Raw genomic sequence first — 21002 nt, 5'->3', positions numbered from 1 at the left:
GTGATGGTTTACGGGAGGCTTACTATGCCTTTAAGTTAACTACAGTACAAATTACATAATTAACATGTCAAGCAACCAATGAGACATTTCAAGATACAAGATTCTTAAGCTATGCTTGAAAATCATATATAACAAAGAAATATTTCTTGCATGAAAATGTCCTTTATTTCATCTTCCAAAAGAGAGAGAGAGAGAGAGAGAGAGAGAGAGAGAGAGAGAGAGAGAGAGAGAGAGAGAGAGAGAGAGAGAGGGGGGGGAGAAGAGAGAGAGGGCGAGTAAGAAAGAAAGAAAGAAGGAAAGAAAAAAAGAAATAAAACAAACAAACAAAGTAAAAAAGAAAGAAAAAGGCTATAAGAAACAAAGACAATATCTTGTCGTTAGCGCTCTGCTTCTATCGGGAATGATTATCGCTTCAACAAACACGCAAGCAAACGAACAAAAACAAACAAACAAACAAACACGATCTAGAAACAAAGGGGACCTCTCAGAGCGTTTCGTTAGTTCTCTGCCTTACTTATTTAAGATTCCCGTTTATACAAAGAAGCAAACAAACAAGCTACATGTAATATTCAACACACGTTTAGTTAGCTAATTAGCTCTACTTGGTAAATGAGAAGCTGGTAATGAAAGGTCTGAGCATGTGCTAAATCCGCACTGATGGTTCGTATGCGTTATATATATATCCAAGTCGAGAGTGACGTCTTCAGATTCTTACAAAAAACTGTTGAAAAATGGTTGTTATACCGTACGACCCCGCAGTGAAAATGTAACCTGTATCCATCACGAGCGAAACACTTTTTTCTGTAATTATATTGTTTCGGACAATAAATGGATGGATTACTTCATGCACAAGGTTACACAGTACAAGAGTCTTGTTTCTCTGCAGTCTCGACAAAAAGACACTACAATCTCTAGTGTGTATAATAATAATAATAATAATAATAATAAATGAGCATTTATATAGCACAACATCATAACTTTACAATTATGCTCTTTGCGCGTATGTATGTGTTTGTTGCACAGTGTGTGTGTGTTTGTTGCACTGCGTAAGTACAAAAAAACATATTTGCACACGATAACAACACAGACAGACAAGCAGCTCATATACGGCATATATTGATACTTAGTTATCGAGATACAGATTGTAGTGCGCTGTGTATTTGCACGATAACGCAAGTGAGCTTTGTCGAGTTAAAGACACCACTCTTCTCGTGAAAGCCATCATGTTACATGTATACCAGAATTTTTGTTGTTGTTGTTGCTGAGGATGAAAGTCGCTTGTTCATTTCAAAGCTTTTTACTCTCTCAGGTGCCAGGAGAATGGTTCCGAATAACGCTCACTTACTCTATTACACATGTCGTATGCATTTAGAGTGCTTACTTCCCTTTGTTTATCAGATCCATTCTGATCATCATCGGTCCATGCCGTATCGCCGGCATATTTCTCTGACCGGATGCATAATTACTGCGCGGAATCTATCAAAATAAGAATACAGAGTTATCTCCTATGTTTTTCGCTAATGTTTCTGAGAATAGACGAACTGAGACGAAAGTGATGGCAGATTGGCCGACTTCGACAGTGATCTCCGTTCTGTTCTTCACAGTTATGATAAAGACATCGTTCTAAGGTTAAAACAAGTCGAAATGCTGAGGCTGCTGTGGGAAGGAGACCGTGATATTGTTGCATCACTTCCAACTGGTTACGGAAAAAAGTGTCGTCTGCTTCGTAGCCAAAGTTGATTATCACGTGACACTTTTGCCATATTTAGAGTTGTTTGCACAGTAAATACACCCGCGAAAGATAGCTCGCTTGAAACTATCTTACATAACAATTCCTTTGTCATCTAAAAATTACACAACACCATGAAAAATCATTATCGACGGTCGCGAATCTGCTTATATCAATAACACATTACGAAAAGCTCTAAATATGTTAAAAAAATCGATTTCCTCTCCAGAGAAGGAAAACAAAGGCATCCTGTCAGGGATAAATGAGACCCGAAGGGAAGTAACTCATTTGACCTGAGTTCAGGATGTATCAGATCATCATATACACCATCACCCATCTGTCCAGGCTTGGTCACGGGATAAGTGAGACCCGAAGGGAAGTAACTCATTTGACCTGAGTTCAGGATGTATCAGATCATCATATACACATCACCCATCTGTCCAGGCTTTGCCATGGGATAAGAGCATCATTCCACTGAGACCCACACTAACAAGATCTGCAGCCTGGCTGGTTGCTGTGCAGAATGGAATTCATGTGTTGAGCTGATTGTGTGAGTTAATACGCCCTTATGGCAATCGAACACAGTAAAATAGTAAATCGTTCTAACATTACACTGACTGCTGTTAATTTTTGGTATGTCTGCAAGTGAAAGGGGGCTCTCATTCCATAAAGAAAGTCTAGACAGGCGAACGCGATAGTATACGCGACGTCAATAAGCGAACTATTATTCATCACAACATCTCCAACTCTGCAAAAGCTGCCAGACTGTTGAGTTTTGGTATATCTCCAAGTGAAAGGGTGCTCTCATTCCAAAATGAAAACCAGGACAGATATGTGGTGGCGAACGCGATGTTAATATGCAAACTTAATTCATCAAAAAAATCCAACTCTGCAAAAAAAAAGCTGCCCGGCTGTTGGTTTCTGATGTGTATCTCGATGGAAGAATACTCTTCTCGCGTGCAAAAGCCTGGGTATATTTGTGATAGTGCACATGGTGTTTATTCGATTCGGGAAAGGATTGCATCTTAGGCCCCCCCAAAAATAGGTGTGGTGAAGGTAACATAGCCCCAAAAAATAGGGTAGGAAGGTAGGCAATAACTTTTTTTTTTTTCACTTTTTTTTCTAATGTGTACAAATTAAACCGACTTGACAGGGAAATAAGTGTGCGACTCGAGCGCTGTCGCTTTCATTGCGTTTTCTGCACTCGGTTTTTTTTTTTTTTTTTTTTTTTTTTTTTTAACAAATGTAATAAACAGTTATAGGGTCGGCCCCTAAAAATAGGGTAGGTCGGGTTACCGTAACCACACCTTTTTTTTTTTATATTTAGTCAAGTTTTGACTAAATATTTTAACATCGAGGGGGAATCGAAACGAGGGTCGTGGTGTATGTGCGTGCGTGTGTGTGTGTGTGTGTGCGTGTGTGTGTGTGTGTGTGTGTAGAGCGATTCAGACTAAACTACTGGACCGATCTTTATGAAATTTGACATGAGAGTTCCTGGGTATGAAATCCCCGAAAGTTTTTTTCATTTTTTTGATAAATGTCTTTGATGACGTCATATCCGGCTTTTCGTGAAAGTTGAGGCGGCACTGTCACGCCCTCATTTTTCAACCAAATTGGTTGAAATTTTGGTCAAGTAATCTTCGACGAAGCCCGGGGTTCGGTATTGCATTTCAGCTTGGTGGCTTAAAAATTAATTAATGACTTTGGTCATTAAAAATCTGAAAATTGTAAAAAAAAATAAAAATTTATAAAACGATCCAAATTTACGTTTATCTTATTCTCCATCATTTGCTGATTCCAAAAACATATAAATATGTTATATTCGGATTAAAAACAAGCTCTGAAAATTAAATATATAAAAATTATTATCAAAATATTTTTTTCGAAATCAATTCAAAAACACTTTCATCTTATTCCTTGTCGGTTCCTGATTCCAAAAATATATAGATATGATATGTTTGGATTAAAAACACGCTCAGAAAGTTAAAACGAAGAGAGGTACAGAAAAGCGTGCTATCCTTCTTAGCGCAACGAATACCCCGCTCTTCTTGTCAATTCCACGGGCACTGCCTTTGCCACGGGCGGTGGAGTGACGATGCTACGAGTATACGGTCTTGCTGCGTTGCGTTGCGTTCAGTTTCATTCTGTGAGTTCGACAGCTACTTGACTAAATATTGTATTTTCGCCTTACGCGACTTGTTTAGGCCTTAACTGTGACAGCTCAACATGTGTTTTGCAAGTAGCTGTACATGCTCTGGACGGGTTCAACTGGAGTCTAGGGTGTACATCAGAAACATTTATTAGACCCTCTTTGGGGTTGGTTAAGGAATTTAAACTGACACACGCCATACATTGTGGGGAAAAAACACGATTGTGGCACAACTGCAATGCTGTAAGGGAGACGATCCTATGTTGGGCACCTGCACTTTGAAAAACTGTAGCTCCACACATTTTGTTCAGATTGCAATGCAGAATTGGAACACATTATGGAGAGCCTGCGTTTGATAATTTTGTGATCAACGGTAGTAATTTTGTTGTTGTTGTTGTTGTTGTTGTTGTTGTTGTTGTTGTTGTTGTTGTTGTTGTTGTTGTTGTTGTTGTTGTTGTTGTTGAATACAATCAAACTGTCAGCTGCATCTCAAACAAACACTTGTATACAGACCACACCGGAAAAACTGGAGACAACTCTTGACATATAGTTTCACTACCACTAAACCTTACTTTCAGGAAGAAATGAATAATTCCACAACAACACAGTGCAACAAACACACACACACACACAGAGCAACAGATACATGCACACTAGAGATTGTAGTGTCTTTTTGCCGAGACTGCAGACAAACTTGTACTCTTGTACTGTGTAACCTTGTCCATAAAATAATCCATTCATATTGTCCGTCAAAAAATGAATTACAGAAAAAAAGTGTTTCGCTCGTGATGGATACAGTTTACATTTCCGCTACGGGGTCGTACGGTATAACAACCATTTTTACTTAAATGAGTCTGAAGTCGACTTTGCGAAGACTGGGTGGCCGAGTGGTAACGCACTTGCGCTCGGAAGCGAGAGGTTGCGTGTTCAGGCCTGGGTCAGGCCGCAATTTTCTCCCCCCTTTCCTAACCTAGGTGGTGGGTTCAAGTGCTAGTCTTTCGGATGAGACGAAAAACCGAGGTCCCGTGTACACTACATTGGGGTGTGCACGTTAAAGATCCCACGATTGACAAAAGGGTCTTTCCTGGCAAAATTGTATAGACATATATAAAAATGTCCACCAAATACCCGTGTGACTTGGAATAATAGGCCGTGAAAAGTATATACTCGCCTAACACGCTTGAGATTTACTGGCCGATGTGAATGCGTGATATATTGTGTAAAAAATTCCATCTCACACGGCATATTGTAAACGCCATGAGCCTCCCCTCTGGGAGGGTATGTGCGTAGAAATACTCACTATAAGACTTCGCGAATTTGTTGTACCGAAAACTCAGTGCTAAAGCTTCGTGCGGCCAGCTTCGCGAAGTATGCTTCGCGTAGTCCACTTCGCTCAGTTAAGGACAGGCTTCAGCACTGTTTGTTTGTTTGTTTGTTTGTTTGCTTAACGCCCAGCCGACCACGAAGGGCCATATCAGGGCGGTGCTGCTTTGACATTTAACGTGCGCCACACACAAGACAGAAGTCGCAGCACAGGCTTCATGTCTCACCCAGTCACATTATTCCGACACCGGACCAACCAGTCCTAGCACTAACCCCATAATGCCAGACGCCAGGCAGAGCAGCCACTAGATTGCCAATTTTAAAGTCTTAGGTATGACCCGGCCGCGGTTCGAACCAACGACCTCCCGATCACGGGGCGGACGCCTTACCACAAGGCCAACCGTGCCGGTCTTCAGCCCTGAGTTGTTGGTTAAAAAACAAACAAGTCGCGTAAGGCGAAATTACTACATTTAGTCAAGCTGTGGAACTCACAGAATGAAACTGAACGCACTGCATTTTTTCACATTGACCGTAGTCCGCCGCTTGTGCAAAACGGAGTGAAACTGACGAGCCTGTTCAGCGCGGTTGTCGTTTCGCTTTGCTGCATATACATGTAGCATTCTGTACATCTCTTCGTTTTAACTTTCTGAGCGTGTTTTTAATCCAAACATATCATATCTATATGTTTTTGGAATCAGGAACCGACAAGGAATAAGATGAAATTGTTTTTAAATCGATTTCGGAAATTTAATTTTGATCATAATTTTTATATTTTTAATTTTCAGAGCTTGTTTTTAATCCAAATATAACAAATTTATATGTTTTGGGGAATCAGGAAATGATGAAGAATAAGATGAACGTAAATTTGGATCGTTTTATATAAAATAAAAATTATTACAATTTTCAGATGTTTAATGACCAAAGTCATTAATTAATTTTTAAGCCACCAAGCTGAAATGCAATACTGAAGTCCGGCCTTCGTCGAAGATTGCTTTACAAAAATTTCAATTAATTTGATTGAAAAATGAGGGTGTGACAGTGCCGCCTCAACTTTTACAAAAAGCCGGATATGACGTCATTAAAGGTATTTATCAAAAAAAAGAAAAATAGATCCGGGGATATCCTTCCCAGGAACTCTCATGTCAAATTTCATAAAGATCGGTTCAGTAGTTTGGTCTGAATCGCTCTACACACACACACGCACAGACACACATACACACATAAACCACGACCCTCGTCTCGATTCCCCCCTCGATGTTAAAACTTGACTAAATGTAAAAAGAGAAGAAAAAAAGCCGTACAGAAAGGAATGAGGAACTGCGTAGAGCCAGCAGAGGGCTGTATAATGACGCATAGGTAAAGGCCCAGTCCTTCCTGTGTAAATGATTCATTTCACAAAACACGTAAACGCCGTGGGAGTTTCAGCCCATGACCGAAAAAGGAAAGAAAAGGGAAAAAGAGAATGCTTACTGTCCTACAGGCTAAATGTTTTGCAAGGACAATATATTGGTTATATGATAATTGGAGTTTTACGCCATCACGGTATTTGCTGAGATACACAAGTGTATGCGTGTTTTGGTGGTACCAGCCAGAGTACCTATGGCAGAATAGCCGAGGTCTTTTATGTGCCATTGTGGTGACACGGGGGTGGGATATGGAAACCGTCTCTGGGTCTGCACATAAAGTTGAGGTGTCCGTCTCGGCCAGGATTCGAACCCGCGACCCTAGGATTACCAGTTCAGTGCTCTACCACCGGACCCCCTTACCAAAGAAGAAGAAGAAGAAGAACGTCTTTTATCGCCAACTTTGTTCTCGTTTCTGCCAGGGTATGCACACGGCCTCGTACATCATGGCGGTGGAACTGTTCCCCACGAAGCAGCGCACCCTGGCGGCCTGTGTCATCCAGATGTACTGGGGGGCCGCTGTGTTGGTCCTGGGGGGCCTTTCCTGGATCCTCCGAGACTGGAGGCTGATCCAGCTGGCTATTTCCTTGCCTTCGCTGCTCGCCATTCCATACTTCTGGTAAGTTCATTGATGGCCGCAGGAGCGGTCATCTATTGGAATGCATTCGGAGAGGTGACATGTCTCGTTTTGTTACCGTTCTCACGAGATCAGTTACAGTTTCTCTCTGTCTCTCTCTGTCTGTCTGTCTGTCTGTCTGTCTGTCTGTCTGTCTGTCTGTCTCTCTCTCTCTATCTCTCTCTCTCTTTCTCTCTCTCTCTCTCTCTCTCTGTATGTATGTCTTTGTCTGTGTCTCCCTCTGAGTCTCTCCGCTTCTGTCTTTCTATGTCTGTCTCTGTCTATGTGTGTGTGTGTGTGTCTCTCTCTCTCTCTCCGGGACAGGTTTGCACTGGCCCAAGGGTGTCCGTTCATGAGCGGGACTGCTGTAACAGCAAAACTAGTGTGAAACATAAGTAATCAATTTATCCACTTGACTATATTCACAACAGGGACCTATCACACTTCTTTGCATGTTTTTATGCCTACGGATTTTCAAATACTCTGCAACACAGTCATGTAACCCAAATTCATCATTGTGCAATACCGCTTCTTTTATGAAAACATTGCTTCGGCCATGTTGATTTTAATCAACCAATTTTCTTGTGAGTTCATAAAATGCGTTTGTTCCTGCTGTGTGGGTAACGAGAAAAGAGCGTTATTTTCCCCTACTAAGAAAATGTGTTGAGCTTTGCAGCTTGATGGGCGACGCCTTCCTTGCTAGCTTGTCCTTGGGGGCTTGTCGTGGATCCTCCTTCTTTTTCTTCTTCCGCGTTCGTGGGCTGAAACTCCCACGTACACTCGTGTTTTTGCACGAGTGGAATTTTAGGTGTATGACCGTTTTTACCCCGCCATTCAGGTAGCCATATGTCGCATTTGGGGGAAGTATGCTAGGTATTTCCGTAATTGTATAAGCTACCGAACTCTGACATAGAATAAAGGATATTTTCCGTGCGCATTTGGTCTTGTGCTTGCGTGTACACACGAAGGCGGATGAGGCATACGCAGGTCTACACATAAGTTGACCTGGGAGATCGGACAAATCTCCACCCTTAACCCACCAGGCGGCCGCGGCCGGGATTCGAACCCTCGACCTTCCGATTAAGAGACCGACGTCTTACCACCCCGCCACAGCGCCCGTCGGGGATCCTCCGAAACATGGGACTAGCTATCTCTCTGCCCATACCATACTTCTGGTGTCTCTGGAACCTCATAGACTGGCATCTCATTTGTTGTATTGCATGTGTTTGGCAAGATGCGGTTCTTCAGGGCCGGACCAAGTTCGTTTGAGGGGGGGGGGGGGGGGGGGGGGTCCAACTGAAGGCAGGTGTCCAAAGTCCACATTTTTTTTCTCTGAGAGGTACATTGGATGGCCAGGGATGGCCAGGGGGGGGGGGGGTTCCGGAACCCTAGGAACCCCCCCCCCCCCCCCCCCCAGATCCGGCCCTGGTTCTTGTCTTCGTTATCTTTTTCTTTGTCTTCTGCATTCACGGGCTGCAACTCCCACGCGCACTTTTTTGTTGCTGTTTTTAATTGGGCATTAACAAGGTTTTTTGGTGTTGTTTTTGTTGTTGCTGTTGTTAGTTGTGCACACGTTTGTTTGTTTTGTTTTTGTGGGGTTTTGTTTTGGAAGGGTGGGGGGTGGGGAGCATTTGTATTCCGCTGCTAATGTTCGTGTTTCTGAAATCCCCCGAACTCTGCCATGTATCACAATTGCCAGTCTTCATTCCTAATAATTTCGTCTTTTTTTTAACGCAGGCTGTTACCAGAATCACTTCGCTGGTTGCTTGCTAAAAATAAACGCAAGGAAGCCGAACTTCTCATAAAGCGAACAGCTGTCTTCAACAAAATGCAAACCGTGCTCCGGGAATTCCCGGAAAGAGCCACAGACGCGTTACTTCAGCAAGAACCGCAACAAAACACAACGCAACAAAACACAAACGCCGGTACAGAACCCAACGCCACGAACGCACTCCTCTCCAGCAACGACGACAACAACAACGACGACAAGGAGAAAAGTCTGGAGCATCTGGAGAAGCAGACGAAAGACAAGAAGAGACGGCAGGGAGGCATCAAAGATTTGTTTTCATCCACGCTTATGCTCAAGCGGAGTATGATATTGTTTTATATCTGGTGAGTTTGCGAAAACGGAAGTGTGTGTGTGTGCGTGTGTGTGTGTGTGTGTGTGTGTGTGTGTGTGTGTGTGTGTGGGTGTGTGTGTGTGTGGGTGTGTGTGTGTGTGTGTTTGTGTGTGTGTGTGTGTGTGTGTGTGTGTTATGTTTGTCTTGCGTCTGCCCCTCTCTCTCTCTCTCTCTCTCTCTCTCTCTCTCTCTCTCTCTCTCTCTCTCTCTCTCTCTCTCTCTCTCTCTCTCTCTCTCTCTCCCCCCCTCCCCTGCCTTCACCGGTTTAAACAATGTGCGGGTTGTCTTCGAGGCCAGCGAACCTGTCCAAGTACAGCCTGAGACAGCCGGAAAAGGCAAATATTGTTAAACCTTTGCAGGTGGAACGGCGTTTTTGTTAGCCAAAGTCAAGTCAAGTCAAATTTTATTTTCAGGGAACCCCATGGGGGTACATGAAAAGAAAAAAAAAGAAAACAAATTAATAAATACAAAAATACAAGAACAATAAAGAGAGGCATGCAGGTTATTCCATCAATACATACACACAAACCCGCTCCGCTGTAAAAAAAATAAAATATCAAATAACTTGTTTTACAATATGGAAATCAATCCCCAAAATAATCATTCTCGTTATATATGGCGTAACATTAAGTGTGATAAAAAATAAAAGAAATAAAAAAAACTACAATCTGCTGTCTAAATCATTATTTTTTTCTTGTTTTGTGCTGTGTCTTTTTTTTTTTTCCCATGAACACCTGTTTAAAATTCTTTTGAAATACCCTTTATCAAGTGAATTAAGTTTAACAATACTTTTTTTGTTGTTGTTGAAAATAAAAGTTGAAATTTTATTACATTTGGATTTTTTCGATACTTGAGTGGGATACATTTTTGTCTTAATTCGTTAAAGAAACTGCAGTTAAACACATAATGGAATTCATCACCAATATCGCCATTATTGCACTTTGTACACACTCTTTCCTTCTGTATAAACCTTCCTGTCTGTGTTGGTAACTTGTGGTTTAGCGTTCTAAAGCGCAAAAATATAATTCCCAAATTATGTGGGAGTACTTTCAAATAGTTTTCGAGCAAAAACGTCTGTTTGTAAAGCCGATAGTTACAAAACATCTCACTAGAATTTAAATCAGAAAACCATATCTGTACATATTGGTCTTTCAAACACTGTAATGTTTTTAGTTTGAACCAGTGGCTAGAACAACTCAGCTTCCACTGGTTTATCCACATTCCACTTAGCGAATAACCACTGTACTCCCTGATAGGCACTGAACCTATGGAACACGAACCATCACCAAAACACGGTCTTTAACCTGACATGCTAAACGGGACGAATAAAACGTTTGGCGACAGGAAATTGTCTGCAATAGGCACAGAGATGAAGAAATCTCGGAGGTCATAGGTTAACGCTGTCAGAGACAGATTTAACTCTAACATGCACGTGAGTTAAAGGTGAATCATTATCATGACCTTTGCTCCGCGAGTAGTTTACATCGTTCCAAGCAGGTTTAGTCATGGCCTCATTGGAGAGTGTGCGTTAGTTGTTTCAATTCAAAGATTGCTGCCTTCCTGTCCCATATATTTCACGAGTTCAGAGTGGAAAGAAAAGTGGACGTGTCTCTCTCTCTTCCTGTTTCTATGTCGTAAAAACAGTTTGCGATTCTGCTAAAGCTGTCACGGGAGAATCAATGTTTTGTTTTTTTAATATATATAGAGTGGGGATCAGATAATTTAGAACCAGTGGAAAAAAGTTTGGCAGATCTTCCGAATTGACGGCACATTGAGTTTTCGGTTATCGTGAGTTCAAATCCCGGCCGCGGCCGCCTAGTGGGTTACGGGTGGCGTGGAGATTTTTCCGATCTCCCAGGTCAACTTATGTGCAGATCTGCTAGTGCCTTATCTCCCTGCCTGTGTACACGCAAGCACAAGACTAAGTGCGCGCGGAAAAAATCCCGTGATTCATGTCAGAGTTTGGTGGGTTATAAAATACCCAGCATATGCTTCCCCCCAAATCAGCGTATGCTGCCTGAATGGCGGGGTTAAAACGGCCATGCACGTAAAACGCACTCGTGCAAAGACACGATAGTACATGGGAGTTTCAGCCAATGAACGCAGAAGATGATGATTTGAAAATAGGTAAATGGCGGGGTAAAAACGGTTATACACGTAAACCCCACTCGTGCAAAAACACGAGTGTACGCTCTTCAAAAAAAGTTAAGGATCGGTTGAAAAAACGGATCTAATTATAAAAAATGGCCAAAAAATTGAACATCAACATAATAATTAAAAGATTAATGTGTTTGAATTAAGCAAATGAACAATGAGTCTTGACCTAGAATTTTGTTTGGCAGGCAGGGTTATTTCCCTTTGTGGGACTTCTCAAAAGCTTCTGCATTTTGGAAGAAAAAGGGTGTTTTTTATAGCCCCATGAAATTTGCGGAACGCATGCCATGGGCAAAAGGTTGTGATGCACGTGCTACAACAGGGTCCTGGCTATGAACATCGCTCACCAGCTTGTGTTTAAAGGTTGACACGCTGACACAGTTATGCACAGTAGCAACATGCCCCCACGAAGAAAACTGAGCGATTTGGATAGAGGAAGGGCAATAGCAGGGGCGCATTCGGGGGGCTTTGTCGTCGGGTACAGCAACATCACCCTCCTCCTGCCAATCTGGGTCAACTGCTGCAATGGCTTCAGCAGGAGTGGAATGGAGTTCCCAGAGCATTCATATGCAACCTGATCCACTCCATGCGCCAACGATGTGTTGAATGCCTGGCACACAACGGAGGGCACACGCGTTATTGACACTGATTCACATTGTTGTGAATTCCATTTTCGAGGGTTGTCACGTTTGACACTCTTTAGCTAAACTGTCGCTGCCGCGTTCGATCTTTGCTTTGTTTGTCATTAGTCCTTGGTTGTTCAAATATATAAAAAAAAAATTTAAATGAAAGAATTCGGTCTTGTCTGTTTTGTGTGGCGTTCTTGTAAAAAAGTGATCCTTAACTTTTTTTGAAGAGTGTACGTAGGAGTTCCAGCCAATGAACGGAGAAGAAGAAACAAATTCCGCGTTCTTCCGACTACTGACGGCAAACATAGACATCCCTGCATCACGGCTCCCCACCGATGCTCTACCGAGAGGGTCCCGGGACCCTGAATTACACATTTTATAGGGTCCAAGAACCCCCTCCGTGGATTTTTAGAGGGTCCCCAAACCGGGAGGATATTTGGCAGTTCTGTGAGATCTTCTCAACACCGTTATTTGTCATACCATTTGGTTTAATTTGGGTTGGCAGGGTATTTCCTTGTCACCGAAATACAGTCTACGTTCTTGTCTATTCTGTGTGAAAACTAGTTGACGATTAGGCTAAAAAAAAAATAGTCTGTTTACGGTAACCCGACCGACCCTATTTTTTTCGCGCGACCCTAGACTTTTTTTGGCATTTCGGAAAAAAAAAATTAATCTGGGTTTTTTGGCAAAATAACTTAAAAATATGTTTTTTGGAGAGAAAAAAAAATCCCGACCTACCGACCCTATTTTTTTGGCCTATGTTACCGTAAACAGACTTTTTTTTGGGGGCCTTACAACACAACAGACGGTATAGTAGGCCTACTCATGATAACACGAAATCTGTGCGTCCCGGGACCCGCTCTTTAAGTTAAGTGCGTCAGGGGACCCCCTTCAAGAATTTCTAGTACGTGTTTTCGGACGCAGGCACGCACAGTTTGGGGAGCCCTGACTGAATGATAAAACGGATCTGTTGTAAGAGTTATTGACGAAATTAAATGTATTTAAAAAAGTAGACACTTTCAGAGCTTTCTGACAATTTGGAATTTCCCCATGTCTTTCAGGTTTGCTGGCAACCTTTCCTATTTCGGACTGACCTTTATGTCAACTGCTCTCGGGGGCAACCGATTTTTGAACTATACGCTGTCCGGATGTGTCGAGTTCGTAGCCTATGCCAGCAACATCTTTATCGTTAAAAGGTACTGTTTGGGGTGAAACGTGGTGAGAGGGTGGAGGGGGGGGGAGGGGGGGGGGGAGCAGGTTGCATTATTTGTTTCCTTCTGCGCAGTACGTAGACGAAAAGCGATCGAAATGGGGTGGGGGGGGAGGGGGGGGTGCGGGGGCAGGTTGTATTATTTGTTTCCTTCTGCGCAGTACGTAGTTGAACTTGAAGCGATCGAAAGGAGGAGGGGGTGGTGCGTGAAGGATGGCTAAGAGAGAGAGAGAGAGAGAGAGAGAGAGAGAGAGGTGGGCAGTCGAACAGACAAACAAAAAAATAGTGACCGAAAAAATGCGAAATAAGAAAGAGGGAGGGAGAGAGGAGGGAGAAAGAGTAAGAGTGCTTTTGATCTCCTAAAAGAGTGCAAACACCCACGCGCGCGTGCGCGTGCGAGAGACTGAGAGAGAGAGAGAGAGAGAGAGAGAGAGAGAGAGAGAGAGAGAGAGAGAGAGAGAGAACAACAAGTACGCCGCCCGTATAATAATAATAATAATAATAATAATGATAATAATAATAAATAGCATTTTTATAGCGCGAGTCCCAGCAATTGGCTACAGGTGCTGTACAATTTGTATAGACAAGAGAGAAGGAAAAGGAACTAGTAATAATAGCTCTCCACCGTTTCTTCGATCGAATTTTTAAGAAAATCAAACTCAAGCACCCGACTGTTTGGAGCCATAGAATGGCTCTTTCGGTTCGTAGAAATAGAGAACGCAGAACTCAATAAGAAAACCAAGGAGGAAGGGAAGCAATCTCGTTAGAGATGTAGATAAAAGCTGTTTGTGCGATGTGGTTGTGTCCCTTAGTTGTGTCACTTAATCATTTTTGGGGTTATTACTTTTGATGTTTGTTGCTGTTATTTTTCATGCATTGCCTCTTTCTGATGCAACTGAAAATTGTAATCTTACGTTTTAAAGGATTAGTCAGTAATTAAGTTACTAAATAATGAAAAAAAACACTGTGTGTCTGACAGATTTGGAAGACGAAACCCGCTATGTGTATACTTCTGCTTAGCTGCAGTCAGTTGTCTGGGAGTGGGGCTGATACCACCTAGAACAGGTAAGCAGATATCTACTTCAGTTTTAGTTCATTTTTATAATTTTTGTTGATTTTTTCCCAAAGCTTTGATTTTTGTATTATGTTATTAAATATTGTGCCATTAAGTTGGAATTTATGTAGTGTATGTATTGTTTGTGATCGTCATTCGTCTCCCCCCCCCCCCACCCACCTTACCCTTATCGTGTGTGTGTGTGTGTGTGTGTGTGTGTGTGTGTGTGTGTGTGTGTGTGTGTGTGTGTTTATGTGTGTGTGTGCGTGCGTGCGTACGTGCGTATGTGTGTTTGTGTGTGTGTGTGGGTGTGTGTGTGTGGGTGTGTGTGTGCGGGTGTGTGTATGCGTGCGTGCGTGTGTACGTATGTGTGTGTAGGTGCGTACGGGCGTGCGTGCGTGCGTGCGTGTGTCCTATGGAAAGCCGTTTGGCTCATAACCATTACACGCGTAATAAAACATAAATACACGTGTAATAAATAATTGATACACGTGTAATAAATGATTAATGCACGTGTAATAATCATTTTTACGCGTGTAATAAATAATTCATACACGTGTAAGAAATGATTAAATACGCGTGCAATAAATATTTCATGCGCGTGTAAGAAATGATTAAATACGCGTGTAATAAATATTTCATGCGCGTGTAAGAAATGATTAAATACACGTGCAGGAAATAGTTTATACGCGTGTAAGAAATGATTAAATACACGTGTAGGAAATTATTTAAATACACGTGTATTTAATCATTACATACACCCGTAATAAACTTAAAACTTGAATCGGAAAATATACGACATGCAAAGCAACAACTCTCGTCTATTCTACTTCCGGTTCGCGCGCACAACAACCGACTTCATCTGATAAAACAAGTAACTTACCTTTCCAATGCTGTGCGAGCCTGGGCAAAGGCGTTAAATTGTTCTCGCAAACCTTCTAAGCTGACATTGACGTTTGCCGCTTCCGTCATCTTGAGCTGTAAGCGTGCAAAGCGAGGCGATGAAGACGCATAGAGTGCTTTTCATGTGGATTCCCAGTCCGAGTTTTTAAGTCGCTTAACCACGTGACTCCTGCATTTTTAACGCTTGTATGAAATATTTATTACACGCGTATTTATTCATTTCTTACGCGTGTATGAAAAATGTATTACACGTGTATTTAATCATGTCTTACACGTGTACGAAATGATTAAATACACGTGGAATAAAAATGTCATACACGTGTACGAAATGATTAAATACACGCGTAATAAATATTTCATGCGCGTGTAAGAAATATTTAATACACGCGTAAGAAATATTTCATGCGCGTGTAAGAAATAATTAATACACGCGTAATAATCATTTCATGCGCGTGTAAAAAATATTTAAATACACGTGTAATAAATAATTACACGTGTATTTAAATATTTCTTACACGCGCATGAAATGTTAATTACGCGTGTATTTAATCATTTCTTACACGAGTATGAAATATTTATTACACGTGTATTTAATCATTATGCTATTCCATAGCATGAGAAAAAAAGATAAATTACACGTGCAATAAGAAATAAATACACGTGTATTAGTCATTTATTACGCGTGTATTTATGTTTTATTACACGCGTAATGGTTATGAGCCAAACGGCTTTCCATAGTGTCCGTGTGTTTTGGGGGCAGGTGGTATTTCATTCTATCACAATTTCAATTCATGTCAGTCCTATCTTGTGTGTTTGTTCGTTTTTATATTTAGTCAAGTTTTGACTAAATATTTTAACATCGAGGGGGAATCGAAACGAGGGTCGTGGTGTATGTGCGTGTGTGCGTGTGTGCGTGTGTGCGTGTGTGTGTGTGTGTGTGTGTGTGTGTGTGTGTAGAGCGATTCAGACTAAACTACTGAACCGATCTTTATGAAATTTGACATGAGAGTTCCTGAGTATGAAATCCCCGAACGTTTTTTTCATTTTTTTGATAAATGTCTTTGATGACGTCATATCCGGCTTTTCGTGAAAGTTGAGGCGGCACTGTCACGCCCTCATTTTTCAACCAAATTGGTTCAAATTTTGGTCAAGTAATCTTCGACGAAGCCCGGACTTCGGTATTGCATTTCAGCGTGGTGGCTTAAAAATTAATTAATGACTTTGGTCATTAAAAATCGGAAAATTGTAAAAAAAATTTAAAATTTATAAAACGATCCAAATTTACGTTTATCGTATTCTCCATCATTTGCTGATTCCAAAAACATATAAATATGTTATATTCGGATTAAAAACAAGCTCTGAAAATTAAATATATAAAAATCATTATCAAAATTAAATTGTCCAAATCAATTTAAAAACACTTTCATCTTATTCCTTGTCGGTTCCTGATTCCAAAAACATATAGATATGATATGTTTGGATTAAAAACACGCTCAGAAAGTTAAAACAAAGAGAGGTACAGAAAAGCGTGCTATCCTTCTTAGCGCAACTACTACCCCGCTCTTCTTGTCAATTTCACTGCCTTTGCCATGAACGGTGGCCTGACGATGCTACGAGTAAAATGGCATTGCGTTCAGTTTCATTCTGTGAGTTCGACAGCTACTTGACTAAATATTGTATTTTCGCCTTACGCGACTTGTTGCTTGTTTGTTTTGTTTTGTTGATGTTTGTTTTTGTTTTTACATTTAGTCAAGTTTTGACTAAATGTTTTAACGTAGAGGGGGGAATCGAGACGAGGGTCGTGGTGTATGTGCGTGTGTGTGTGTGTGTGTGTGTGTGTGTCTGTGTGTGTGTGTAGAGCGATTCAGACTAAACTACTGGACCGATCTTTATGAAATTTGACATGAGAGTTCCTGGGTATGAAATCCCCGAACGTTTTTTTCATTTTTTGGATAAATGTCTTTGATGACGTCATATCCGGCTTTTCGTGAAAGTTGAGGCGGCACTGTCACACCCTCATTTTTCAACCAAATTGGTTGAAATTTTGGTCAAGTAATCTTCGACGAAGCCCGGACTTCGGTATTGCATTTCAGCTTGGTGGCTTAAAAATTAATTAATGACTTTGGTCATTAAAAATCGGAAAATTGTAAAAAAAAAAAATTTTTATAAAACGATCCAAATTTACGTTCATCTTATTCTTCATCATTCCCTGATTCCAAAAACATATAAATATGTTATATTTGGATTAAAAACAAGCTCTGAAAATTAAAAATATATAAATTATGATCAACATTAATTTTTCGAAATCAATTTAAAAACAATTTCATCTTATTCCTTGTTGGTTCCTGATTCCAAAAACATATAGATATGATATGTTTGGATTAAAAACACGCTCAGAAAGTTAAAACAAAGAGAGGTACAGAAAAGCGTGCTATCCTTCTTAGCGCAACTACTACCCCGCTCTTCTTGTCAATTTCACTGCCTTTGCCATGAGCGGTGGACTGACGATGCTACGAGTATACGGTCTTGCTGAAAAATGGCATTGCATTCAGTTTCATTCTGTGAGTTCGACAGCTACTTGACTAAATGTTGTATTTTCGCCTTACGCGACTTGTTTATTTATGTCTATAGTTTTATCTAGTCTTGACATGTATCTGACTTGTGTCAATGGCTTCAGCTTCTGGGGACGACCTGACCAAGCTGATCACAGCTTTTGGTGTGATGGGAAAGTTTGCTGCGGGCGGTAGCTTCTCTGTCTTCGAGCTCCTCACGGTGGAAATGTACCCCACTTTGCTCAGGTGGGTAGGCCTACATTTCGCTTTTTTGCCACTGTCAAGCCAGATAAATAGCTACAGCTACACACACATACACACACACACACACACACACACACACACACACACACACACACACACACACACACACACGCAAATAGCTACAGCGGCCATTTATACGCGTGCGTGGTAAGAAAGATAATCCCAATCAAACTAGAGCCAGAGCGCTATTTTTAGATCTGAAAAACAAAGGGAAGTTAGCGCACAGAATATGCATACGACATGTGCATCATCTCACTTCCCTTTGTTTCTCAGACAAGCCTGACAAATAGCCGCAGCCAGCGTTGTTTGCAGTCATAACACAAAAGCTACGGTCCTCATTACATAAAAAAAAATAATAAAAAAATTATTAAAAAAAAAATAAATAAATCCCTGCGCTTAGAACTGTACCCATGGAATACGCGAGATATAAGCCTCATATTGATTGATTGAAGAAGGCTATTCGGTCTAGAATCATATATACCATGGCCATGATTTGGAGTGTGTTTCAGAAAGACCAATGAACGTAAGCTCGGGAGAAAGAAATACGTATTGGTAGTTGTTGTCTTGCACGTAGCCTACTTCTAACACCCCTCCCTCTTGTCTTTAGATTTATATTTACCACTATAATTATTACTAACTAATATACTCACTGATCATGTTGCAGGAATATTGGTGCCGGCATGTGTGGATTCTGGGGCAGACTTGGAGCTGTGCTGGCCCCACAGTTTCTCAGTTTGGTAAGACTAGTGGCCAATAATTATTGTGATCAATTAAGTGGCTGATATGTAGCGGTTACATATCCAGTGGACATTTAGATTTTGGTCAAAGTTAGCGGGTCGTGAAAAATGCGAGCTTTAGCTACACACATTTTGTCGTATGTGCGTGTGTGTGGCCCCCACATTTTGTCGTATGTGCGTGTGTGTGGGGGAGGGGAGGTGTTTATGTGTGTGTGTGTGTGTGTGTGTGTGTGTGTGTGTGTGTGTGTGTCAGTGTGTGTGTCAGTGCGTGTGCGTGCGTGCCTGAATGTGTGTGTGCGTCTCTCTTTCTTTCTCTCTCTCTCTCTCTTGCTCTCTCTCTCTCTCTCTCTCTCTCTCTCTCTCTCTCTCTCTCTCTCTCTTTCCTTTTAGAGATGAATAAAGATTATTGTATTGTATTGTATTGTATTGTATTCTCTCTCTCTCTCTCTCTCTCTGTTATTTATGCGCACTTTCTTACGTGCGTGGGTGCATGTGTACATAACGATGTAGTACCTCGTAGACTCGACACAGTGTTCTCACCCATCATGCATAACTGACATACTTCTTCACTTTCTGTTCCACAGGGCCTGTACACCTTCCCACAACTGCCAGCGATTCTGATAGGCTCTTTGACCCTTCTGGGCGGAGGCTTGACCCTCTTGCTACCGGACACCAGCCACGCCTACCTACCGGACACTGTCTATGAGATGACCATCGACGCCGACGGCAACAAAAGTGTTCAAGACAAAAGGAACGGCGACCAGTATATCAGCACTCCCCTGTTGACGGTGACGGAACTGGTGTCCTGTGTTTAATTTGGAAGATCGTAGCTATTGATGATTTTCTTGCATATTGATCAATGAACATGTTTCTTGCGTATAACTTGGAAGACTAGAGCTGTTGGTGAATGCTCGAATTTCCTGTGTTTAATGATATACGATACCAACACACGCACAACCTGGCGGTGACCTCACGAGTATGTTTCTAGGGTTCATTTGACGAGGTCACCGAGACAAACTTCGTTCTCGAAAGAGTTGGCTATAGGTGTGGAGAAATGTGTGGAGACATGTGTGAATATAACATACCGGAGCCGAAAGCGTAAGAATGCTTGAACTGGTTCCAGACATAAGAAGGTCAATTAAAAGAAACATCAAAACGATGAGAGAGAGAGAGAGAGAGAGAGAGAGAGAGAGAGAGAGAGAGAGAGAGAGAGAGAGAGAGAGAGAGAGAGAGAGAGAGAAAATGAGTGAGAGAGAGAAAATGAGTGAGAGAGAGAGAGAGAGAGAGAGAGAGAGAGAGAGAGAGAGAGAGAGAGAGAGAGAGAGAGAGAGAGAGAGAGAGAGAGAGAGAGAGAGAGAGAGTTGTAGATCGGATGAATTAAGGACTGGGTGGCCGAGTGGTAACGCACTTGTGCTCGGAAGCGAGAGGTTGCGAGTTCGACCCTGGGTCAGGGCGTTAGCAATTTTCTCCCCCCTTTCCTAACCTAGGTGGTGGGTTCAAGTGCTAGTCTTTCGGATGAGACGAAAAACCGAGGTCCCTTCGTGTACACTACATTGGGGTGTGCACGTTAAAGATCCCACGATTGACAAAAGGGTCTTTCCTGGCAAAAGTGTATAGGCATAGATAAAAATGTCCACCAAAACACCCGTGTGACTTGGAATAATAGGCCGTAAAAAGAAGGACATGCACCGAAATGGCTTCGATCTGCTGGCCGATGTGAATGCGTGATGTATTGTGTAAAAAAATTCCATCTCACAGGGCATAAATAAATCCCTGCGCCTTGAATAATTATGTGCGCGATATCAATTGCATAAAATAAAAATAAAAAAATAAATCCCTGCGCTTAGAACTGTACCCACGGAATACGCGCGATATAAGCCTTATATTGATTGATATTACCAGCTATTGTGTTTTCAGCGTAGCAATAGGGCCCGATATTTAGACGAGACAAGTATAATGCCGACGAGTCGAAGACGAGTCGCATTATACTTGTTCGAGTCTAAATATCGGACCCTATTGCTACGATGAAAACACAATAGCGTTTATATAGCTAATCTGACATTAAATTCTGTGTTAAAATCATGTTTTTGTCAGCAACAAGGACCAGAATGGTCCATGTCGTTGATTGCAGACGACGGTTCCCTTTCTGCATGAAGCCA

At 41.7% G+C, this 21002-nt stretch overlaps 1 protein-coding gene across 1 annotated transcript in view; it reads left to right on the top strand.

The window, feature by feature from the left end:
* Positions 1 to 20042, top strand: part of LOC138976254 (organic cation transporter protein-like) — a 25029-nt gene extending 4987 nt beyond the window's left edge. The window contains exons 3-9 of the mRNA XM_070349093.1: positions 7027 to 7223; positions 8958 to 9332; positions 13185 to 13319; positions 14313 to 14398; positions 17968 to 18088; positions 18771 to 18843; positions 19428 to 20042. Coding sequence (XP_070205194.1) covers positions 7027 to 7223; positions 8958 to 9332; positions 13185 to 13319; positions 14313 to 14398; positions 17968 to 18088; positions 18771 to 18843; positions 19428 to 19658 — 1218 coding nt within the window. The 3' untranslated portion in view covers positions 19659 to 20042. The remainder of the gene's footprint in view (positions 1 to 7026; positions 7224 to 8957; positions 9333 to 13184; positions 13320 to 14312; positions 14399 to 17967; positions 18089 to 18770; positions 18844 to 19427) is intronic.
* The last annotated feature ends 960 nt before the right edge of the window (positions 20043 to 21002 follow it).

This window comes from Littorina saxatilis, linkage group LG9 (assembly GCF_037325665.1).
Source record: "Littorina saxatilis isolate snail1 linkage group LG9, US_GU_Lsax_2.0, whole genome shotgun sequence".
NCBI classification, from domain to species: Eukaryota; Metazoa; Mollusca; class Gastropoda; order Littorinimorpha; family Littorinidae; genus Littorina; species Littorina saxatilis.
Note: the sequence above shows the minus strand (reverse complement) of the source record. Positions and strands in the feature narration are given on the sequence as shown.